Raw genomic sequence first — 21,185 nt, 5'->3', positions numbered from 1 at the left:
GGAGATGAAGTAAAGAAAAGTTGCAGTTTCCAGAATTATTTTATAGCTTGTGCGCCCCTGATTTCAAATAGTTTAGAACATGTCACTCTGGTTTTGTTATTTATTTATTTGGTAGGATTCCAGAAATGACAACTGCAGCATTATTTACTCATTATAAGACCTTATACAGTCTTATTGTGGAAAACTTGATTTGCTGTCTTTTATGAAGCACAGAGCTGTATTGCACTTTCCCGGGCTATAAGGGCGATATTACTCGCCCAAGCTTATCATATAAATTGACTTTTACGGTGCTTTTTTATCAAATTATCGTGACTGTGTACGTACTGTGTATGTTTGACTTTTTTATATATCTATAGATGGTTTCATCAGGCGTACGTGCCTTACCAGAAGTTAGCATCCGGTCTGTATTTGGTTATAATATAACAATTGAATGAATTTATATTTAACTTATATTCACATTTTATAGTATATTAATAATAACAAACTAAATTAAACCTACAACAGTTATAGATCGTTTGCAGAGGTCTACTGGAAGTTAAGTTTGGGCCACATTACCTCTGCCGCAGAATCTGTCTACATTTTATACAATGGGACTCACACTAAAGTGTGCCATTTATGCAGATATTCTCACGCTAGAGAAGGGTGCCTTCTACACTATATGCATGTCAGGGTTGGTTGCACTGTGTAAAGTGATAACATGAAGTTGTTTATTTAATCTAACTCTTAAAATGACTTTCTTAAAATAGTAGTTTTGATTTGAATGCAACCAGTTTAAATATAACCACTTAAATCTTGTTTAGATTATGTGAGAGGCCTTTTTACAGCATTCTGTTCTAAGCAAAATTGAAGATGGGTGCTTTAAAGTATTGCAACTTCTAAGTTCTGCTTGAGTTCCTGCATGTAAAAATGTTGCCTGCGTCATTCAGACACGTGTTATTTTTTGAAAATGGCAAGGGTTTGATAGTTTTCTGAACATAAATCTTGTCTTTTGGCGGTGCATTGTCACCATGACAGTGCTTCTCTTATGAGATTGCCCTGGATGATACGTTCCTTCTTGGACGTCCAGTCGTCTGCTGATAAAGTGCTGAAATATTTGAAGGAAACCTCTGTGTCTCTAAATGTGTGTGTGCGTCAACTGTTTTTAATTACTCAAATTTGGCCTGAATTTCACTGCAGGCAGGTAAAAGAAAACTTGTTATATTTTACACCTGTGGGCTGGCTGAGAAACAGCATCCTTTTTACTGTGTACTCATCTTTTCTCTGCCTGTCTCCTTCTGACAGACACACACATCACAAGCACAGATATAAGGTCACAGTAAGCACTGAGACAACCTTAATCTTCTCAAATGATTTAGCCCACACAGATCTGATTATATAACAGTTCATATCGGCCATTTATTATCTAAGTTCTTTGTGGTGTTGTTTTTATGTCAGCATGTGTCAAATATCTCTATTCAGACTACTTAACTGTTTTTATGTCTACTGCCTACACAGGCAACTACTTTCTTACATAGGATTCTATGAATTACACCTGTGTCAGATCCTCAGATTTCTCAACTCATTTTTTTGTGTCCTGATTTGTCATTAATGTTAAAGCTTCGTCTTCGTTGTTCCCTAGCCCTTGGTTTATTGGGCCAAATATAACAGCCTATTGTGTGTGTTCCCAGAACCTCCTGTAAGTCTGTCAGTTGCTATGGATAAATACAGAAGGCAGTGATGTACACAGTGTCTGTGCAATCACACACACGCAAACATGTCTGGTTTATTATCTCCGTGAGCACAAAGGCATAATGATTTTTACAGCGTACAATTTGTATATTTTATCCCCTAAACCTAAAGATCATAGAATACTTTTTGCGTATTTAGATCGCTATGTAGGATTAATAAGCTTTTTTGGCCATGGGGACCTCAATTTTGGTCCCCACCATGACACAAGCCCCTATGGGTTGGTGTGTTTTCAAGTTCAGGTCCCCGTCGAGATATAAAAACAAGGCCACCCAGGCACACATGCATACCCAGAGAGAGAGACAGGGCAACTCATCTTATCTCCCTCATTTCACCTAAGCTCTTCTTAAATGGGCTTTATTGGCAATGTGATAAATTCTGGCAAAGTACTTGCATGACAAAAATAAAGCTAACGCACACATCGCCCTCTATCCTGTCCACCGTCTCTGTCCATTGTGCTCGCTCATTTCTTGCACTTCCTCGGTCTGTCCTGCATCAGCAGTCTTGCAGAGAGTTCTGTCTCCCTCAATCTCTCATTATCTCACCCTCGCACGCTGCCCTTCCCCGGTAACTATCTGAAATTGCAGATAGACATGAAGACAATGAGGGAGGGAGAGAGAGAGACAAATTTAACAATCAAGTGTCCTGCCCTCTTGTTCTGTTCTAAGGCAAGAAAAGCTTATCCAATACTTTTAAAGTGACTCTTTCAATTTACCTAAAAGTGCTTTTGTGTCTAAATCATTTACAAGGTAAATGTAACAGTTTTGTTTAGAAAATAAGATCACACACACATTTTATAACATTAATTATTAATATCACTTAATTTGCTTATTTTAATTTGACCTTCCATAGTAAAAAATATCGCAACACTTGATAACATTAAAATTGTTTTTAAACAGAATTTATTCATAGATTTTGTGAACTTGAAATTATATTTTCTTATATTTCTTTTATTTTCTTCTTATACAGTAGTCCAGAGTTCCTACGCCAGCCATTGTCTTTTAGCTTCCAATAACACATTACTGGATGATGGTGGTCACGTACAGCAGATCCAGTGACGTCATAAAATGTATTTTGATGAATTCTTTGTGCATTAATCCACTCACTCACCTACAAACAAACAAACAAACACATACAACCTCATACACAAAATATTAACTTTATACCACAGTCAGTGAACACTTACTGTATGTTCTATTTGAGTTTCGAATAGTTTTTTCCATTGTACCATTTGTACATTTTCACGTTCCTTTTTTGTAGTTTGCATCCTTCATTAATCCGCATTTGCTGCAGACTTTATCGATCGATCTGGTTCCAATCAGTTGTGCATGCTTCTGCATGTCCACTTGCTGGCTCTGTCCCAGTTATTCACAGGAACACGTATCGATCGATGCTCCGATGCCGATTTGAGTTAGCAAGTGCTTGCCTTTAGTAAGAAAGTTTTTGTTCTCCGCAATTTTAAAACATCATTCCAAGATTCATTAACAACCTTATTGTTTTGTTTTGCGTTTACTTGACATCTTGCCTGTCTTACTGACTTGTTTTTCTACTTTAATAGTACCAATCAACATTCTGTGGGATCTTCAGCTCTCTCAAAAGCTTGACCTGCAGAATTTTCATCTCAACTTCAAACGGTTTCTCTTTTTGATCCCTAGCTTGACTTCATCTCCTTTCATTCATCAACATCTTCTAACTCACTACACCACAGTTTCCTCCAGTTCTTCTCTTCTGTCATCTTTCTCTTTTTCGGTGTCCTTCATTTGCTGGTCCTTTGAATTCGCAACTTCAGCTTTTGGAGGGTTGGAATTGGAGTTGGTGGTGTTGTAGGCACGGATGTATCCGCGTGCCTGTCTAACTTGGAAATCGTCGCTTCCGCTGCTGGTTGTGGAATTGCTTGTTGCTGAGGTACAGTGGACCAGCATGCCATGTAACGACTGGCTCCGTTTGGTCCAGATTATGCTAAGTCTCTTTGCGTAACTGTAGCAAGCCGTTGTGGCAATTTCACCCATATCGAACGATGAGCTTCTCTTGTGGCGCAACACGCCAAGAGGGGGGCTCTGGTGGGACAGAGTGGGGCTTTGATAGGCCAGCGAGGAGTTCCATTGGCTGTCTGTGCCTCCTCGACGGACCACGATACCGCCACCTGTGCTGAACCGCCTATCACTTAGTTTTGTGCTGTAAGTGGGGGGTGGGGCCAAACTTAAGCTAGCACGTTTGCCTGTGTCCTTACTGGTTGCACTTATTTTGAGTTGTTTTGCTCCTAACTGGTGCGACGGACGTGGGAGTGTTGAGGGCGAATGGTTAGTAGGGGTGTAATACAAAGACATTCGCTCTTTATCCAGTTTGTACATTGGGGGTTGTCTCAGCGATGTCGTCTCCACCTCTAGTCCTACCCTGAACTGATCCACATTCACTTTGGGCTTTGGGAGGGTTTTCGGTTTCACTTTGGACATTGGTTTAGGTGGTGACCCCAACCCCCCCTCCGCAACGTTTTGTTTTTGAACCAGCCCGTTGGGCAGCACCACCATCATGACATTTCCATTTCCATTGCTCTGAGAGAACACATCTGAACCCTTTCCAGACAGAGGAGGGGAGTCCGTTCCTGAGCACCCCGCCTCTTCTCCCATCTCACGGTGATTGTCATGGTTACTGCACACCCGGTGACGCACCATCAGCGCCACAGTAAACACCAACAGTGTTACCACAACAACACCGCCAATCAAAATGGTTAGAGTCCCGCCCAGGAAGTGCGCTTGTAGTGAACGGCAATCAGGGTAATTGACCTTGGTGCTAAACTGGGTGCAACCGAGGACCTTCGTGGCAGCCATGGAAGTGACCGTGTCATCAAAAATGGCTAGCACGCACAAATTGTAGTCTGTGCCCGAGACCAGGTTTTTCAGTAGGAAGCTGTCACTCGTGGAGGGCAGGATCCTGAGAGAGAGGAAGGAAAAGAGAAAAGAAAGGTTAATAACCTCGAGCAATTACCGTCTCCTCATGCCTTCACAATGAAACACCATTTTGCTTTGACTCTTGTTCTCTTTAGCCGATTCTTAGTTCACTGTTGTCACACAAAGGCATAACTAATGTAATGGAAATGTACAGGGCCATTTTGGAACACTGCTTGCAAAATTAGGCCCTCCCAAACAATACGTCTGATATCGACATATAATTACAGGCTCTGATCAAGACGTTGACACATAGAATAATGCTTTAGTCATGGTATTAAAGCCCTCTTATACTCCCACATGCTGTTCTTTCTCCCTCTTGCATTTTCTTTCTCTCTCTCTCTCTTACTTCCTTACCATTCATTGGCTGGCACCTACCGTCCACTTATCCTAATGGATTTAATTTTGTTTCTGTGAAGGAAACACATTGCACATACAGTATAGTAATATTATAAAAAATATAAGATTGTTTATTTAAGGGAGGGTGGTGTATTTTGCGGGCTTTGTTTGTGAGTTTGTAGTGTTTATGTATTTATGTATTTATGCTTAATGTTGGTAACCAAACAATGGCGGTACCCATTCCCTTCTATTGTATGGACACAAAACGAATGCAAGTGAATGCACCTTTGTTCGGTTACCAACATCCTTTAAAATATATTATTTCGTGTTCTGCAGAAGAAAGAAAGTCATAAAGGTTTGAAATGTCAAGAATGTGAGTAAATAATGACAGACATAATGGGTGAACTATCCCTGTAAAGCCTGTTTGGGATTTCTGCTTTACCAGCAGCAAACATCATGATGGATGTCATTTCCTAGCTTTCACAAAACCTCCATTGTTTGCACCAAAAAGTAAGTCCCTCCCCAAACCAAACATTGACACGTTGAAATCAGACATCGTGTTTACCCTGTTTTGACGTCATCCTGCGAATAGATTACTGCACATTAAGCTTGGATAGGAAAAATATTTCCATGTTAAGATGCTGCACACATTCACATCAAATATTTGTCCTGGAGAATAAGCCATTTGTTTTCAGATATACATGTGCAGGCATAATTTGTTTATTGAATCAATAAAGTTATAAAAAGACTCTCCCACTCGTTCTAACACACACACACACACACACTGTCTGCCTGAGCTGCTCTGTCATTGGGGTCAGAATCTATTAAGCTCGGCTGTGCTGTAAATTATGAGTTGAAGCTCAAGGTCACTCTGTCTGCCCTCCTATAGCTTTGTATTTCCAGACTCTGTGTTGGTATGTATGCACATATGTTGTTTCAGACCACAGCAAGATATCTTATATTTGAATGAACATGAAACAACATCTCAGTGGCTTTATGCATGCTAGTACATGGACTTGTTTGTAAGTGACAAACCATGAACCTGGAAGTGATGATCAAATGGACATTGCTGCTGACAACATGATGTTGAACTAAATATAGCATATTTGTGGGTGGATTCCTGTTTTATCCAGCTAAGTAGGTGCTCTAAGTGTGAATGACAGAGCCATAATGATTCTCTCTACGGCTGCATTCATTTAGCAAATACACAACGCTTCAGGGGTTTAAGGTCACTTAAGTGAAATGTTTCTCTTGACCTGAAAAATATTGTATGCTTAAATGTCTAACATTAGTTTGTAGACACAAATAGGATCGGTCAAATGTGTTCGTCTCTTTCATTACAAAACCAAAATGTTATTTGATCATAATGTTTTAGAAATGGATGGCTTTGATACACCAGTGAAGAAATTGCGGTCCATAAGAGGTCGGTGTAGATAGAAACTCAATCAAATTCAATACTGTTTACAAAGCATTCCTGAATGAGATCTCAAGAACCTGGCTAATGAAGAATATTTTACAAATTCTAGGTAAAGGGGGACTGAAGTGAAAGTGATAAAATATGAATTTTTTTATGTATTTAGTTTTTTATATAACATAATTCCCATATAGATCCAGTGGCCCTAAACATTTAAATGACATATAATTTGTTTTTGTAATATACAGTAAGTGGAATAGTGATATTATCCCCAAATGTAATACATTTTAACCGAAATCAATACTGATCAATTAGATGTCCAGTGGAGAATGGATGAAGACAGACAAACTGTACTCAGCAGGAAAGTGACGGGTGTTGGTCACCGGGTGACAAATCTGTACCAACTGCTTTGAATGTGCGATCAAGATATTGGCAGGGCAGACAGATGTTGGCTTGTGTACTGCACTTAGCCGGTGGACGTGATAAATATGTTATATGCGGAAAAAATTAAGAGACCATTTCAAAATAGTTTTCAGTATTTCTGAATTAAATATTTACTGTATATGTGTTTAGCAAAAATTATTATTTCTTTTTCGTTCTGTGAACTAATAACAATATTTCCCCAAAATTTTTGAATAAAATATTATTTCTGTTTGCATTATTTGCATTAAATTTCCTGCTGAGTACAGCTTGTCTGTCTTCATCCGTTCTCCACTGGACATTTAATTGATCGGTATTGATTTCGGTTAAAATGTATTACATTTGGGCACAATATCACTATTCCACTTACTGTATATTACAAAAACAAATTATATGTCATTTAAATGTTTAGGGCCACTGGATCTATATGGGAATTATGTTATATAAAAAAACAAAATACATAAAAAATTTCATATTATATCACTTTCAATACAGTCCCCCTTTACCTCGAATATGTAAAATATTCTTCATTAGCCAGGTTCTTGAGATCTCATTCAGGAATGCTTTGTAAACAGTATTGAATTTGATTTAAACGAAAACTGGATAAACTGGTCAAAATAACAGAAAAGATGCTCTATATTTTTTCAGACCTCAAATACTGCAAAGAAAACAAGTTCATGGTCACTTTGAAGCGATACAACAGTAATATTTGTACTTTTATTTAGTTCAAAATATCCTAGATATTTATCACAGTTTTCATGTTGAATGACTTTGTCCCTCCTGAGGTTTAACATGTTGCGCCTCAAAAGACATTCACAGAAACAAATGTCCTTTATAGAGGACAAATATGTATTGCTAGGTCCCAGGAGGCTAGAGAGCAGTAAGATTAAATTGAGCGCAGGCAAGATACCTTTGCACATGTTATCTAAATAACAATCGTCTTGATTATCCGCAAGACACTTCAGGGTCCTCCTTACCCTACAGGGGCATTTGTGGAGTCATGGTGTGCCCATGGTGTGCCAATGATTTTAACAAAGTAAACCCAAAAGTGCATGCGGTGTGTGTTATATTGTGATGGAGCAGCCTGTATGCAATAACATTTCATCTGGATTGTCAACCCTCGTTGATTTCTATTTTTCTGGAGAGGGATTTTGACCTTTTCTTCAAGTGCCTTTAATTTGTGTTTCTGTGTGTGAACGGATTTCACTGTCAAACATCAACACACATGCGCACACGCGCTCATGCTGCTATACAAACTGACAGGGACATCTTTTGTGAAGCTGGTGACACAGAAACAGGCAATTATTAGAACCCTCTAATAATAGAGGATGGGAGGATGGAGCCTGAACCAAAAAGGAGGAGACAGAAAAGACTTTTGTCTCCACTAACTTGATCTTCATAAACAGATTGCTTTTATTCTCTAAACTAAACCCTGAGGTTCTGCTGTCACACTCTTTCATCATTAACTTACACCCAGTTAACACCAGTCTCTCTCCTCTTCCTTTCAATATGACTTTATATCTCCTTGCCATAATCTCTATGTGGCACTTGAAGGGCAAACTGTTGTCAGCTCAGAGTACTTCATTGTAGTGGTTACAGTATTGCTCTTTAAAGCATCTTGCTTTTGTAACGAAATTAACCATACAAGCCTTTACAAGTAGGCTAGAGACAATATTACGAATGTTAAACTAAATGTGTTGCGACAGACTTCAACTGTGTTAGTTCAGCAAACTCTATCTCCAAGCGCATTGTGTATGGCGGTGGTTTTCATTTCAGTCAAGCATTTCTCCATTTCAATTATTGTCTGTTTGTTGCAACGTCCAGCTTTTTTGAGGGCTTGCCAGATCATATGGTGGGCATCCAGATTTTTTTTACTGCTTTTCTTGTTTTTAACAAAGCTAAACACCCTGGCACCAAACCTAAAACAAGATTAAAGCTTTCCCCCTACCAGTAATCGCTCTCATTCTCGATTGCTCACTCTCACCTCTTCTTCCTCATGTCATGGTGGCCGTCGGCACGATTGGTTGTGACATACTTATTGGCACTATAGTTTAAGTTCATTTAAAGACTTCATTATTCTTTCCCTTGGGTCCTGTGTCAAATTCTCTATCTCTACCTGTGTCCCACCCTTTTCTTTATTTCTCATTCGCTTTCTCTCTTTCTCTTTGTCTCTCTACCAGCCTCCCTGTCAGTTTCAATGTCTGTGGTGTCAGTTTCCAACCCTGCGGTTCTCCCACCCGCATACACGCATGCACTCCCTCTCGGTCCCTTAATGAAGGGCAGACAGGAAGAGGGTGTATGTCACTTGCCATAGATAATGTCTCGGAGAGGTTGTGAGATGTATTGAACATGTTACAAAAATGTCTGACAGCAGCTAGACTGAAGTCACCGCTGGAGTCGCAGACACTGATAACATTAGAAAGGATTGGGACCGCCTTAGCCTGGGGTTAAGCATGAAGCTCGTTATTATTATCAGGATTCAACCTGACAAAAATCTGAACATCGCATATTCATTATTGCAATGCTGTTAAATGTCACATTAAATGGCTTATATAAGTGGATTTCTTAACAATTAGCCCCGTAATACCATGGAAACTTATTCGAGCCATAGTTAAAATGTCATTTTTTTAATGATATGGGCTGAAAATCTTGAAATTGTATGTAGTTAATGCAAGCAAACTGGTTAACAAACAAAACGGCTACACTTAGTGATGTGACTCATCTTTAGTGATTTGACAAAGCACTAGACAGCATTGACACTGACTTTTTCCCAGTAGTTGTGTCAGTAGTGTGTCAGTATCTTTTATCTTGACACTTGTCTCCTCTTCTGCTAATTGCCACTTGCAAGGTTTGTGTAACTTCCTGCGCTTAATGAAGTGAAAGCGAAGTGAAGTGAATAATCTCACACATACATATATATCCCCATAGTGTGATTATATTAAGAAGTGTGTGTGCACGTTTATACACAATTTAAATTTTTACATTCCTTAATTGATAATTGTACGTTACTTGATTGTTTTTAACATTATCATATTTCGTATACATTTTCTGTTCTTACTATTTAGTTGTCTGATGTGAGGTTTATTTGGGTAGTTGACAAATACCCACTATATGTTGTGACAGCAAACATTTTGAAAACAAACTGTTAATAATATATTATTTACACATTTGGCAGACGCTTTTATAAACCAAAGCGACTTACATTGCGTTTTCCTATACATTTGTTTCTAAGTATGTGCATATAATGCCATGCTCTTACCACTGAGCTACAGGACATTTTTGCTTTAGCACCATACAGTGTCAACTACCCATTTATTGTTCGGAGGTTGAACTTTCAATGTTCAGTAGATGTGTGTTGAAAATAGTTTATATAGAAATCCTCAATAATATTGACCTTTCTGATTTGTCAGATTTAATCTTATTTGTCATCGCTTTAGATCTCTGCTAAAATTCTAGTCTAGATAATGGTTACAAATGAACCCAACATTTGTTACTTTTGAAGCCTAAACACAATTGGCAAAAATAAAAAGCTAACATGAGTCTATAAACACACTACAGTAGATCCATATCAACGTCACCAACACCAACTTTTTCAGACTTTACTAAAAATGTGTTCCCTGGTAAGTAATCGCTCTGTGAAATACGAGATTTGTGCCCATCTTGTTTGATTTTTATGCGCGATGGTGTTTAACATCCCCGCCAAAGGATAATGACGTTTTTAGCAACTTTTAACCAACCGCCGTTTTAAGATAAACAATACTCTTAAAAAAACACAAGCGGGTTATAACTGGTGTGTTTCATGTCATAGAACTAATGGAGGTTTTGTTAACCACAGAACTTATTTACCAAAAACCCATTAAAAACAACCCATAGACTTTTGGGCGATGGAACCAAAAGTGCTAAAATGCTATCCAGCTTTGCATGCAGAAATCCGTTATTTCTGCGGCAAGAGACGTAATTTGTGATTAGTTAGCCTGATATTGGCATTAATGTAGTGCATGCTTTCTGGCTCACCTGTAAACAAGCGTCTCATCGGCTGTGCAGTTGTATTGTATCTGATACATCCACACCAGGTTGGCGCCCGTCAAGCGACGGTTTTCCCACCTCACTTGTGCCGACGTGGATGTCACCCCCTGCACTCCCACAATCTGCTCTTCACCCCCATCGCTGACACCATCCTCAGTCTCAGTCTGACCCTCCTCCTGTCCCTCCTGGGTGTCAGTGTAAGTATCCAGGCCAGGACTTTGTCCATTGGAAGCTTTCCCTCTGGTAATGTCCGATGATCCAGGGTCACGAGTTAACAGTATTGTTCCATTTCCACGATGAGGTAGAGGGATTACTTTAAGGTCAACGAAAGAGGTGGCCTCGCCCGCAGCATTGATGGCGATGCAAGTGTATGTACCGTCATCGCGGGCAACGGTTACAAGTAGCTCCAGTGTGCCATTTCGGTAAGATGTGGTGCGACTTGAATTGCCAATGATGCGGTCATCCGGTGAGACCCAGTGGACCACTGGCTCTGGATCACCGATGGCACGACATTTGAGCATTGCCTTTTGACCCTCCAACACCCAGAGTTTGTGTGTATGTCGGGTAATGAGTGGAGGTTCACAGGTAAATTCCTCCTCAGGTATCGACCAAAAATAACGTCCCGCTAAATGAAGTGGTGTAGCGCACGTCTCCATGTCATCACTGCGGATCAAACGCCTTAACCAAAGCAGTTCACAATTACAGTGAAATGGGTTACCTCCAAAATTTAGGTTGATCACTGCATTGTAGGGTGTCGGGCTTATTACCCCTGTCTGTGAGCGGGCGAACAACTGATCAGGCGGTAAAGTCTGTAGACGATTTGAAGTCATATCCAAACGGGCTAGCTTGTAGAGCTCACTAAAGGAGCCCTCAGCAATCTGGTCAATAAGATTGTGATCCAAATTCAATGTATGTAGACTGGCCATGTTCTGAATAGCATCCCAGGGTGCTTTGCGCAGATTGTTGTAGGATAAATCCAAATCCTCTAGAGTCAAAAGAAAATCATCAAAGGCCTCAGAGGAGATGTTAATGAGTTGATTGTTGTTGAGAATGAGATGCTGCAAATTTAGCATGCCTGCCAAATCTCGTGGGCCCAGCTCTGTCAGCCGATTGGCATCCAAGTGCAACGAACGCAAGCTTTCCAAATCTGCAAAAGCCATTGGCCGAATGTGACTGATGGTGTTCCTGGATAGCGTCAAATCCACCAATCCCGTCATGTTGACAAAGTCAGCTCCTCTCACTTCTCGAATGAAGTTGTCTGCGAGGCGGAGCTCAACAGTGCGTCGGTCTACGTTTGGTGGAACAAAAAGGAGTCCTTTGTCAGCGCAGAGTGTACTCAGAGACTCAGAGAGATTCCTGCATACGCAGTGGAAGGGGCACGCTGAGACCACGCCCCACGTCTCAGAAGCTACTACTCCTGGACCAATCAGAGCAGGCAGTAAGCAGGCACAGGTGATCAATGTAAACCAGTGCAATAATGCCAATGTTGAGGTTTTGTCCCTGGTTGAGTTTCTACTGGTAAACTTTGGCACCAGTCGAGGAGAGGGTTGATAAAATGTATCACAGGTTTTGATGATATTCCGTTTCAGATGGATGGATAAATGAGACGGCGACGAGGGTGTGTGCGTGTTGCTGCCTGGATGGCATACGATGAGGGACGCGTATGATTTTCTGAATGGCTGAAGGGGTGGGGAGTCTGGCATGGTAGATAGGGGAGTGATCCACAGACCTAGAAAAAGCAAGAAAAACAATCAGACACATTGTTGCAATCCTTATCTTTCTAGTGGACATATACAGTATGTGGCTCTTTAGCTCTAAATGAGATAAAGGAACAGTTCACCCACAAATGAAAATTCCGTCTTAATTTACTTTCCCTCAAGTTCCAAATCTGTATACATTCCTTTGTTCTGTTTAAGACAAAATATTCTACTTTGAAGAATGTTTGAAAGCAAACCGTTCTTGACCACTTTAGAGTACCATTGTAATTTTTCCTACCAACTGTTTGGTTATAAGCATTTTTTCCAAATATCTTTCTCTGTGGTCATCAGAACAAATACATTTATAAAGATTTAGAACAACTCGAGGGTGAGTAAATGAAGACAGAGATTTTATTTTTAGGTGAACTTTTGCCTTTAAGGTCCCTTTAAATTCTGTCATAATTTACTAACCCTCTTGTTATTTCAAACCTGTTTGGTTTCTTCTTCTTCTGCAGAACAAAAAAGAAGATATATTACCGATTCACTTCTTTTGTATAGACACAAAAGTCAATGGGTACTGCTGTTGTTCGGTTACCAACATTCTTCAAAATATATCTTTTGTGTTTTGCAATAGAAAGCCATGCAGTTTTGAAATGACAAGAGGTTAAGTAAGTAATGACCGAATTTTCATTTTTGAGTGAAATACCAAATAAAAATGTTAATAAACCAAAAAAAGACAAACTTGTGTATTCCTTGCATATCTTAAACCCAGAAAACCCTACTTTCCTTTGTGGAGAATACGCTTTATTTAACATGCATGTTTTATCAGTTTTCTTTAGCAGATAAGCAGTTTACTTCAAGAGGGCTGAGAGCCATGCACAGCACACAGACGTTTTGCTGGCACTCAGATCTTTACTTGTGCAGACATGCACTCCGAAATCGATCTCCACTGATGGACAGGCTGTGCTAAAGAATGTTTCATTCTTAAAGTTGTGGGAGCTTTAAGCTAAAAATGAGGTCAAATATACAGTAACATAATCGATACAAATAAAGTCTAAATGCTAACTTCGGTGCATAAGACTTCAGTTACCAAGCTGAAACAGGAGATAAACTAATAGGTAATAACACAGGGAGTGAGAGAGAGATAATCATTGCATAAAAATGCTAATTGTAGGTTTGAGTGTGAAAAATCCATATTATCTGTAATTTGATTCCCTACACCAATTTGTTATGTTGTCATCTTCAAGAGCGGGTTTCAGACAAAAGATGAAGGTAGGGAGATCTGTGCACACCATACGGCTGTCCTGCAGCAAATGCTTTTAAACGGTGTCATTTAACTCTAACGCATATAATCTTGTAGTTGCAAGTGAAAGTAGTGATTATATTCAGCATCTCTAGAGTGAGAATGTGGAGCAGAGCTCTGAATGTTTGGCAGATCAAGTATTGTGTCTTCCTGACAGCTGACACGCAGATCTGCAAGAGTGATCTTTAAATAACCGTTCCTAAACATTTGTGCCCATGCGGCGCTTCACGTACCCGTAAACACATCTCATTAGCGAAACAAGTGGTTGCACACCCATCTCTGGTATTATAAACAGTACAGCGCAGTAATTATGTACATTTTGAAGATTTTGCGATGTCATTAAACTGAAAAATGCAGGTAAATTTAACTGGGGAACAATCAGACCGTATTCAATTACAATGTTTTTCAGAACATTACTCATAAAACAGCAGCGACTTCCAATTGTGTTATTGTTGCGTTATGGATGAGTCCGCGGTGACTTTACTTCTGCTGTAAAGGGAGGTTTTTATGATGTTGTTCACGTATGAAAAAAAAATGCATGATGAAGTTTTGTGGCTGTACAATTTGTCCCTTACAAAAAATACGGCAGTAACCACATAACATGCTTTCTGCGGTTATTGTTACTGTGGTTAAATTGTGACGATTAGGAATTGCTGCTATTATAATCATAAGAAGGACGTGTGCGGAATGACAAAATGATTCCAAAAGCATCTTAGATTGATACAAGGACAGGCAATTTTCAGTTTCTCTATCTGCGAGTACATGACTACGCGTGTGCCAGAGCTGTTTATGTATTTCTGGAATTCAGACTTACGAAGACTGTGTGGAATTTTTATGTTTTAGAACACACAGTAATTAAGGATGAGTGTTTTGCTCGAACATGATAATGAGGTAAATAACCCAAAAATCGTTTATTCACCCTTATGTCATTCAGAATGTGTATATGGCGGTTTCTTCTGTGGAACACCCAAAAATATTATAAAATAAAAATGGTGTTGAACCCATACAATGGAAGTCATTGAGGTTCCAGGTTTGAAAGACGGGGGGAATAAATGAAGAAAGAATGTACATTTTTGAGTAAATTATCCTTTTAAATAAATTGGGGGGTGTAAACAGTTTGTGCTATTAGTTGTTGTTAACCATTTCAGTGCTTCTGTTAATCAAATGCTAAAACAATACAGACCAATCAACAAAGTCTAATTCATGCCTATAGCAAAATGTTATGTGTTTGCAATCCTTGAATCCTTTGAGAAATGTGTCTCTATCTAAAAGTATCCTCTTAATCTTTCCCTTGCTTTTAATTCTTCCCGTCTGTTTCTTTCTTTGTGGTCCACTTACGCCCTCCTTTGACCTTGCTCTCCTCTCTTTCCTGTTTTCTTCCCCACGCCCCTCTCTTTCAGTAATCACCTTTGCAGATCTTCCCATCTGCCCTTGAGGTAACTCGAGAAGTGATGCAACATTATTTAAAGCACCCCTCCTCCCCCCTCTCTCTCTCTCTCTCTCTCTCTCTCTTTCTCTCACCATCTTCGGCCACCTGAGAGCATGCTGGCCAAAATAGATCTTGTCTCTCTCCGCATCGATCCGGTCATCCAGGATAGATAGCAAACCTTCCTCAACATTATAACTCCTCTTCCCCCTATCATTTCCTTTCTTTTTTTATGTTCTTCTCCTGCCTCCTCTGTCATATCCGCAGCATATTCCTGAGTTCAGCACATGCCAGCGCTTGTCTCGGTCTAATTTTATCCGCTTGCGAGAGTAGAAGTGTGTGCATGTGTGTGGTGATGGAGGATAGATTGGATGAATATAAATTCAGGTAATCCTTTTGTAATCCTTAATATTAGTCATGGTTCAGACTGAATGAAAACTATTTGGAGTTCCTTGCTTTAGTTCCGTAATGACCCCGTCTGTGGTGTGTGTATGTGTGCGTTTGGCACATTCTGAACATCTCTCTGCACTTGGCTTTCATCAACATGCACTGTCCTCACCCCCCCCCCCCCCCCCCCCATCCCTCGCTGGCTTACATTAAATCACACATGGAGCTTTGCCGCTGTTGTCAGGGACTCTAACCTCAGTGGCCACAATGCAGATGTGCTTTTGCTAATGATTATCACATCAATTACGTTCCGTACCACACAGGACAATTCAGAAGAGAAGCGCTCAGTCACACACACACTTGTGCGGGTGCGGTTGCTGAAAGACTAATTGAAGCGGCATTGACCCAGTAAGAATCATTAGCATCTCAGCTCAGTTTTACTCTCTTCACAGCGCTCAAGTCGCAAAGCGAGATTTTTTCAGTACGACAGTTTTCCAGGGCAACCTGACTCCCTAAACGCGACCTGTCACCAAAACAACCGTCTTTAACTGTGACAAGTCCTCGTATTTTTTGTTGTTCTTTTTATGGTATCATTTTTAAGATATTCACTGTTGTAACCATATTATATATTCCATTGTTTCCCGCAGAATCCTGGAAGAATAATCGGTCCTAATTGCATACTGTGCAAAACAAGCAGTGTTGGTTTTAATAAAAAAATTTAACGTTTAAGATTTACTACAACAAAACTATTGTGAACAATTATCTTAGTTTGAGATACAATTATAAGAATCGTGACATTATTTATTTAGCCTAATGTCGTTCAAAGCAAAACTCTTTCAATTGAAAAATACAACAGAAGATATTTTGAGAAATCTGGCTTTCTGGCTGTTTTTTTTTGGTTACCAACATTCTTCTAAATATCTTCTTTTGTGTTCTGCAGAAGGTCATGACATGAGGGTGAGTAAACGATGAAAGAATTCATTGAACCACGTGTTTTTTAAACCATGCAGTCAGATGTTAATTCAGTTATTGTTTTGGTGAATGTAGAGAGAAGTTTATTAGATTGTACAAGCGAGTTAGTGAGTCTTTTGACGGATTCATTAAAAGAACCAACTCATACAAATGATTCGTCTGTAAATCAGATTACATTGACTGTGCTGTTTGTTTGTTTCAGCGTGTAGCCAGTGAAAAGCAATGCAATACAATAATATGTGGTCTCTTTTGTATTATTTTGCATTAGACAGTTTTTCTTATCACGTTCCATTCAGACAAACAAACTTGGTTTCTTGTACCATGGCATTGAAGAATCAACAGTGTTGTTGTGTTGGGCCACTGAATAGCGGGGAAGGAACTATAATTTATATCACGAAAAGTATGAAAAAGACAATGAGAGACCAGCAATATTCTGTAAGGTGTGATATTATTTCAACTTTCTCAAAAAGGGAAACTGTAATAACTGTGTGCTTGCTGGCTAGATTGTGTGCGTATGTATGTTTATGCAAAAGGAAAGAGAAGGTTGACTGGAGGCTCGGGTCACAGTGAGTTTAAGTCTGTATTATGGTGTTGTGTAGATATAAAGGATGAACCGTAGGTGGGTTTAGCCATATATATCATTCATATCGATTGATCTGTGTATTAAAGACGTCTAACCTCTAATGAAATATCTTATTGAGAAATAATCTCTGAGATTTATGATCTGTGCAACAAAGAGGATCTATGATTTACTAAAGCCTCTAGGGTTTATGGGAAATGATCTCTCACATGCACATGATCAAACACATGCCTACACATACTCTGGAAAATAGATTTCATCTTTCTTATTTTCAACTCTGCAATGTAAAGGAAGATGACATAGATGAGATGAAATAGAGACTACTGTTTCTCAGATTAATCTAACATTTGTTTCCTGCGCTACGGTGGCCTAGTAAGTATAGTCAGTTCTGTATTCTCATTGTCGGACAACTGTTTCTCTCAGGAGATTTACGGATTTTTTTGTAATCTGAGACAATTACGTTGTCATTATTACATTGCAATAGAACTCTGCCCAAAACACAATAGAACATGTAATGGTTTCCTTGTAAAAAACCTTTGTGTTATTATGCATTAAAACCATAAATAAATTCCTATTATAACTAATAAATCCATTACATTCTCTATTGTGTTTTGGGTAGGTGTCTATTGTTTGTATGTATTTTTATTCAAATGTAGTGAGTGGTTTGTAGTAATATGAGACATGGTGATCAAACAGACTGTATATTAAAAAAACTATTTCTTTACTATTTCTTCTTTAATCATGGGTCACTGTGACCGGTTAACCTTAACATTCGCATACCTGAATATGAATGCATAGTTTTTATTGTCATTGCAGGCAAAGCAAACAACAAAATTCTTAGAGCACCTCTAACATAAATCACAAGACATAAATAAATATTTGTTATATAATACGACAAAAATGCCCTCTGGCCGGCGCTTCAGACCACCAAAAACCAGGACTTCCAGACACAGAAGCAGCTTCTTCCCCAGGTAACCTCCCTCCTAAACGGATAACTGCTCCTTCAGAGAAATATTCCACTTTCACTACCCCTATATTGTGCACTATAGTGCCTTATTTTATTTCAATTGTATTTCTACATGCACTGTATATAACACTGCCTCTACTTTCAACATTATTCATTTGCACAAGTCTAAATTCGACTATATACTACGTTATACGTTATTATCCCCCATTGTCTGTACAATAGTCTAGACTGTAAATCTAAGGGGACATTTACACAAGACCGTTTTCAAGTGAAAGCGCAAAACAATTTATGCGATTTGGCTGTACGTTTACACGGAAACGCCGTTTTAGGGGACTGATAACGCAAACTTTTGAAAACGGGTTTCAAAGTGCAAGTTTTTGAAAACCACGACGTTCTCATTTCCGTGTAAACTCCGAAGTACGCAAGAATGAGAAAACGCGCATGCGTATTATGTGTGGGAGTGGGGTATACGCGTGTACACCCGAACACAACGAAGAAGAATAAACAAATACAACAATGGCGGATTACATGGTCTTTTTTGTTAAAGCTTCTCCAGCAAAGTGTAGATTTACTACACCAGTGCTATAAGCACCAGTGGAGACTAATTATTTATCTACAGCAAAATCTTTACACTCATTCACGCCAACGAAGGGTTTTTAAACAGCGCTTCTGGATCAGACCCGGGAGTGATGGAAGGAAAACTTTCGAAATCTCCAAACTTTTCGCCTTCTTGTTTGTTTGTTTGTTTGTATATGTGTGCACGCTTCTCTTCACTATGGATGAGGAGAAATGCAGCTCTCTGTATTGTATGGTCTTTTTAGCGACGGAAATCCAACTTCCAATAAACCGTCAATCAATCGTCAGGGACTCTGGTATTTTTCTTTACAAAGTGATGTTGCCAACTACTGGCGTGGCATGCGTAGTACAGTGTTTTAGTCATTTTTTTGGATCTGTATAAACGCGGATTGTTTTGATAACATTGTTGTGTGTACGTGAAACTTTTCAAAACTGCCTAAGGATCAGAACTTTTCAGTTTTTCATCGTGTAAACGTGGCCTTATTATATTTGTATTGTCATTGTGTTGAATGTTTGTACTAGCAGCTTCCAACACCAAAGAAAATTCCTTGTGTGTACAAAGCACACTTGGCAATAAAGCTTCTGATTTGGAAAAAAGTGCAAAAAATTATCCTTGTGATTTTCATACCTAACAATGAACCTTTATTTTAGACATCCACTTTGCTTATTTGTACATTCTCTTAGTAGTTTTTTTATCAAACTCAGCTAGCCTATAATGTAATATGCAATGATAAGGACAGATTTTGTTTAACTCAGCTTATTTTTGTAAACAGCTTTAATGCATGTAGAGTTGAGTGTTTTATGTTTAAACTTTTCATGAACTTAACATTTAACAACTTTCATATTTTTAATGCAAACAAAGGTTCAAATTTGTATCAGAAGTGCAAAACGAGCTGCTCTCACTATGAATTTTAATGGGGGCATATGGTAAACCTCCCTGGCTGTCAGCTTTGCACGCACGGACGCACAGACACACATTCTTTATTTCAGTAACTGTACATACTGCTACATTGCAGAGAAATGTATATCTACATATTTACTGCTACATCGCACAGAAATGTATATCTACATATTTACTGCTTCATTGCACAGAAATGTATATCTACATATTTACTGCTACATCGCACAGAAATGTATATCTACACATTTACTGCTACATCGCACAGAAATGTATATCTACATATTTACTGCAACATTTACTGCAAACAAACCAAAAATGTGTCTCGTATATGGTGGAATATATCAAAGATGAACGGTTTATTCGTTTTTCTGTTTTGAAAACAAAAACGACTAAATGAATTATCCGGAGGTACACGGACCGTTCCATGAAGATATTTTATCAATTTCAGACTGTAAATATATCAAAACTTTTTTTTTGTGAGTGGATGCAGCAAAATCGTAAACAAAAAACGGACTCACTCAAGTTTGGTATCTATGTAAATCGTAGAATTTCCGCTTTCAGGTTCATCTACTCTCCACAACGTCCTTACAGCAGTAAGCCAATAGAGAACATTAAAACAAACCTGTTTCTTCTTAGCAACAGCCAGCTATAACGCCTCTGCAGGACATATTTAAAGGTTATTTTCTTAATATTTAGATTTTTTGCATCCTCAGATTTCATATTTTCAGATAGTTGTATCCCAGACTAATATTGTCCTATAGAAAGCTTATTTATTCAGCTTTCAGATGGTGTCTAAAACTCAAATCGAAAAATTTACCACATTTGTCGAAATTGAGTTTTTCACGTATTCTGCGTTGTATACATTTTGGGAATTTTTTTGTAAATTTTTGTCAAACTGTTTTTTGTCAAAGTCAAATGGAACGCAAAAACTTTAAAGCTCACCAAAACTGCTAAGAATGCAAATAAAACCTTATGTTTCCAAGTCAATGACTTATGATAAATAAGTGAGATTTTCATAAATCATCTTTGGTTATCTAAGACAACCTGTGAGCAAAAACATTTGCTTTGGTTGTCATCATCACACATACACACATAGACACTGATATGCAGGTGGATGACGGCCTGACAACAGTAATCCATCAAGTATCTGAGAGAAAGACACAGAGTGGCTATGATTAAAGAGAAATAACTATAAGAAGAGAGAGTAGATAGATAGAAGAGAAGAGTGCATTTTTATAATATTGCTAGGTGGAAGCTTACTGGCCAATCATCTCAATGATTTCCTGGGGCTTGGACATGACTCTGTTCTCCTCTTCAATAAGCTTTTTTTTATCGTTCCTGCCAATCTTAAGTCTTAGAAAGGCAATCACCCATGATATGAGGTATCAATCACATCTTTAGCACAGGTCGGTGCAGGCAAGTTATGCACCACATTTTAATACGTGAGGCATTTTGAAAATAGTCTGATATAAGCAATTGTTGTTCTTGCAAATACCAATAAATTTCA

The 21,185-nt window shown here is 38.8% G+C and overlaps 2 protein-coding genes across 2 annotated transcripts in view; one reads left to right on the top strand and one right to left on the bottom strand.

Annotated features, from left to right (window-relative positions):
- The window catches only part of pcxb (pyruvate carboxylase b), a 156,269-nt gene that overhangs the window by 85,462 nt on the left and 49,622 nt on the right, over nucleotides 1–21,185 (top strand). The gene's annotated exons all lie outside the window — the stretch shown is intronic.
- Nucleotides 2,695–12,572, bottom strand: LOC306895793 (leucine-rich repeat and fibronectin type-III domain-containing protein 4; the record flags this gene model as incomplete). Its single annotated transcript, XM_079459324.1, has 2 exons — nucleotides 2,695–4,656; nucleotides 10,858–12,572. The coding sequence occupies 2 exons, from the start codon at nucleotides 12,570–12,572 to the stop codon at nucleotides 3,423–3,425; spliced, it is 2,949 nt and encodes a 982-aa protein (XP_079315450.1). The 3' UTR covers nucleotides 2,695–3,422.

The sequence above is a fragment of the Barbatula barbatula genome (assembly GCF_947034865.1).
Source record: "Barbatula barbatula genome assembly, chromosome: 1".
Taxonomy (NCBI): domain Eukaryota; kingdom Metazoa; phylum Chordata; class Actinopteri; order Cypriniformes; family Nemacheilidae; genus Barbatula; species Barbatula barbatula.
This window is presented reverse-complemented; position numbering and strand designations above follow the sequence as displayed.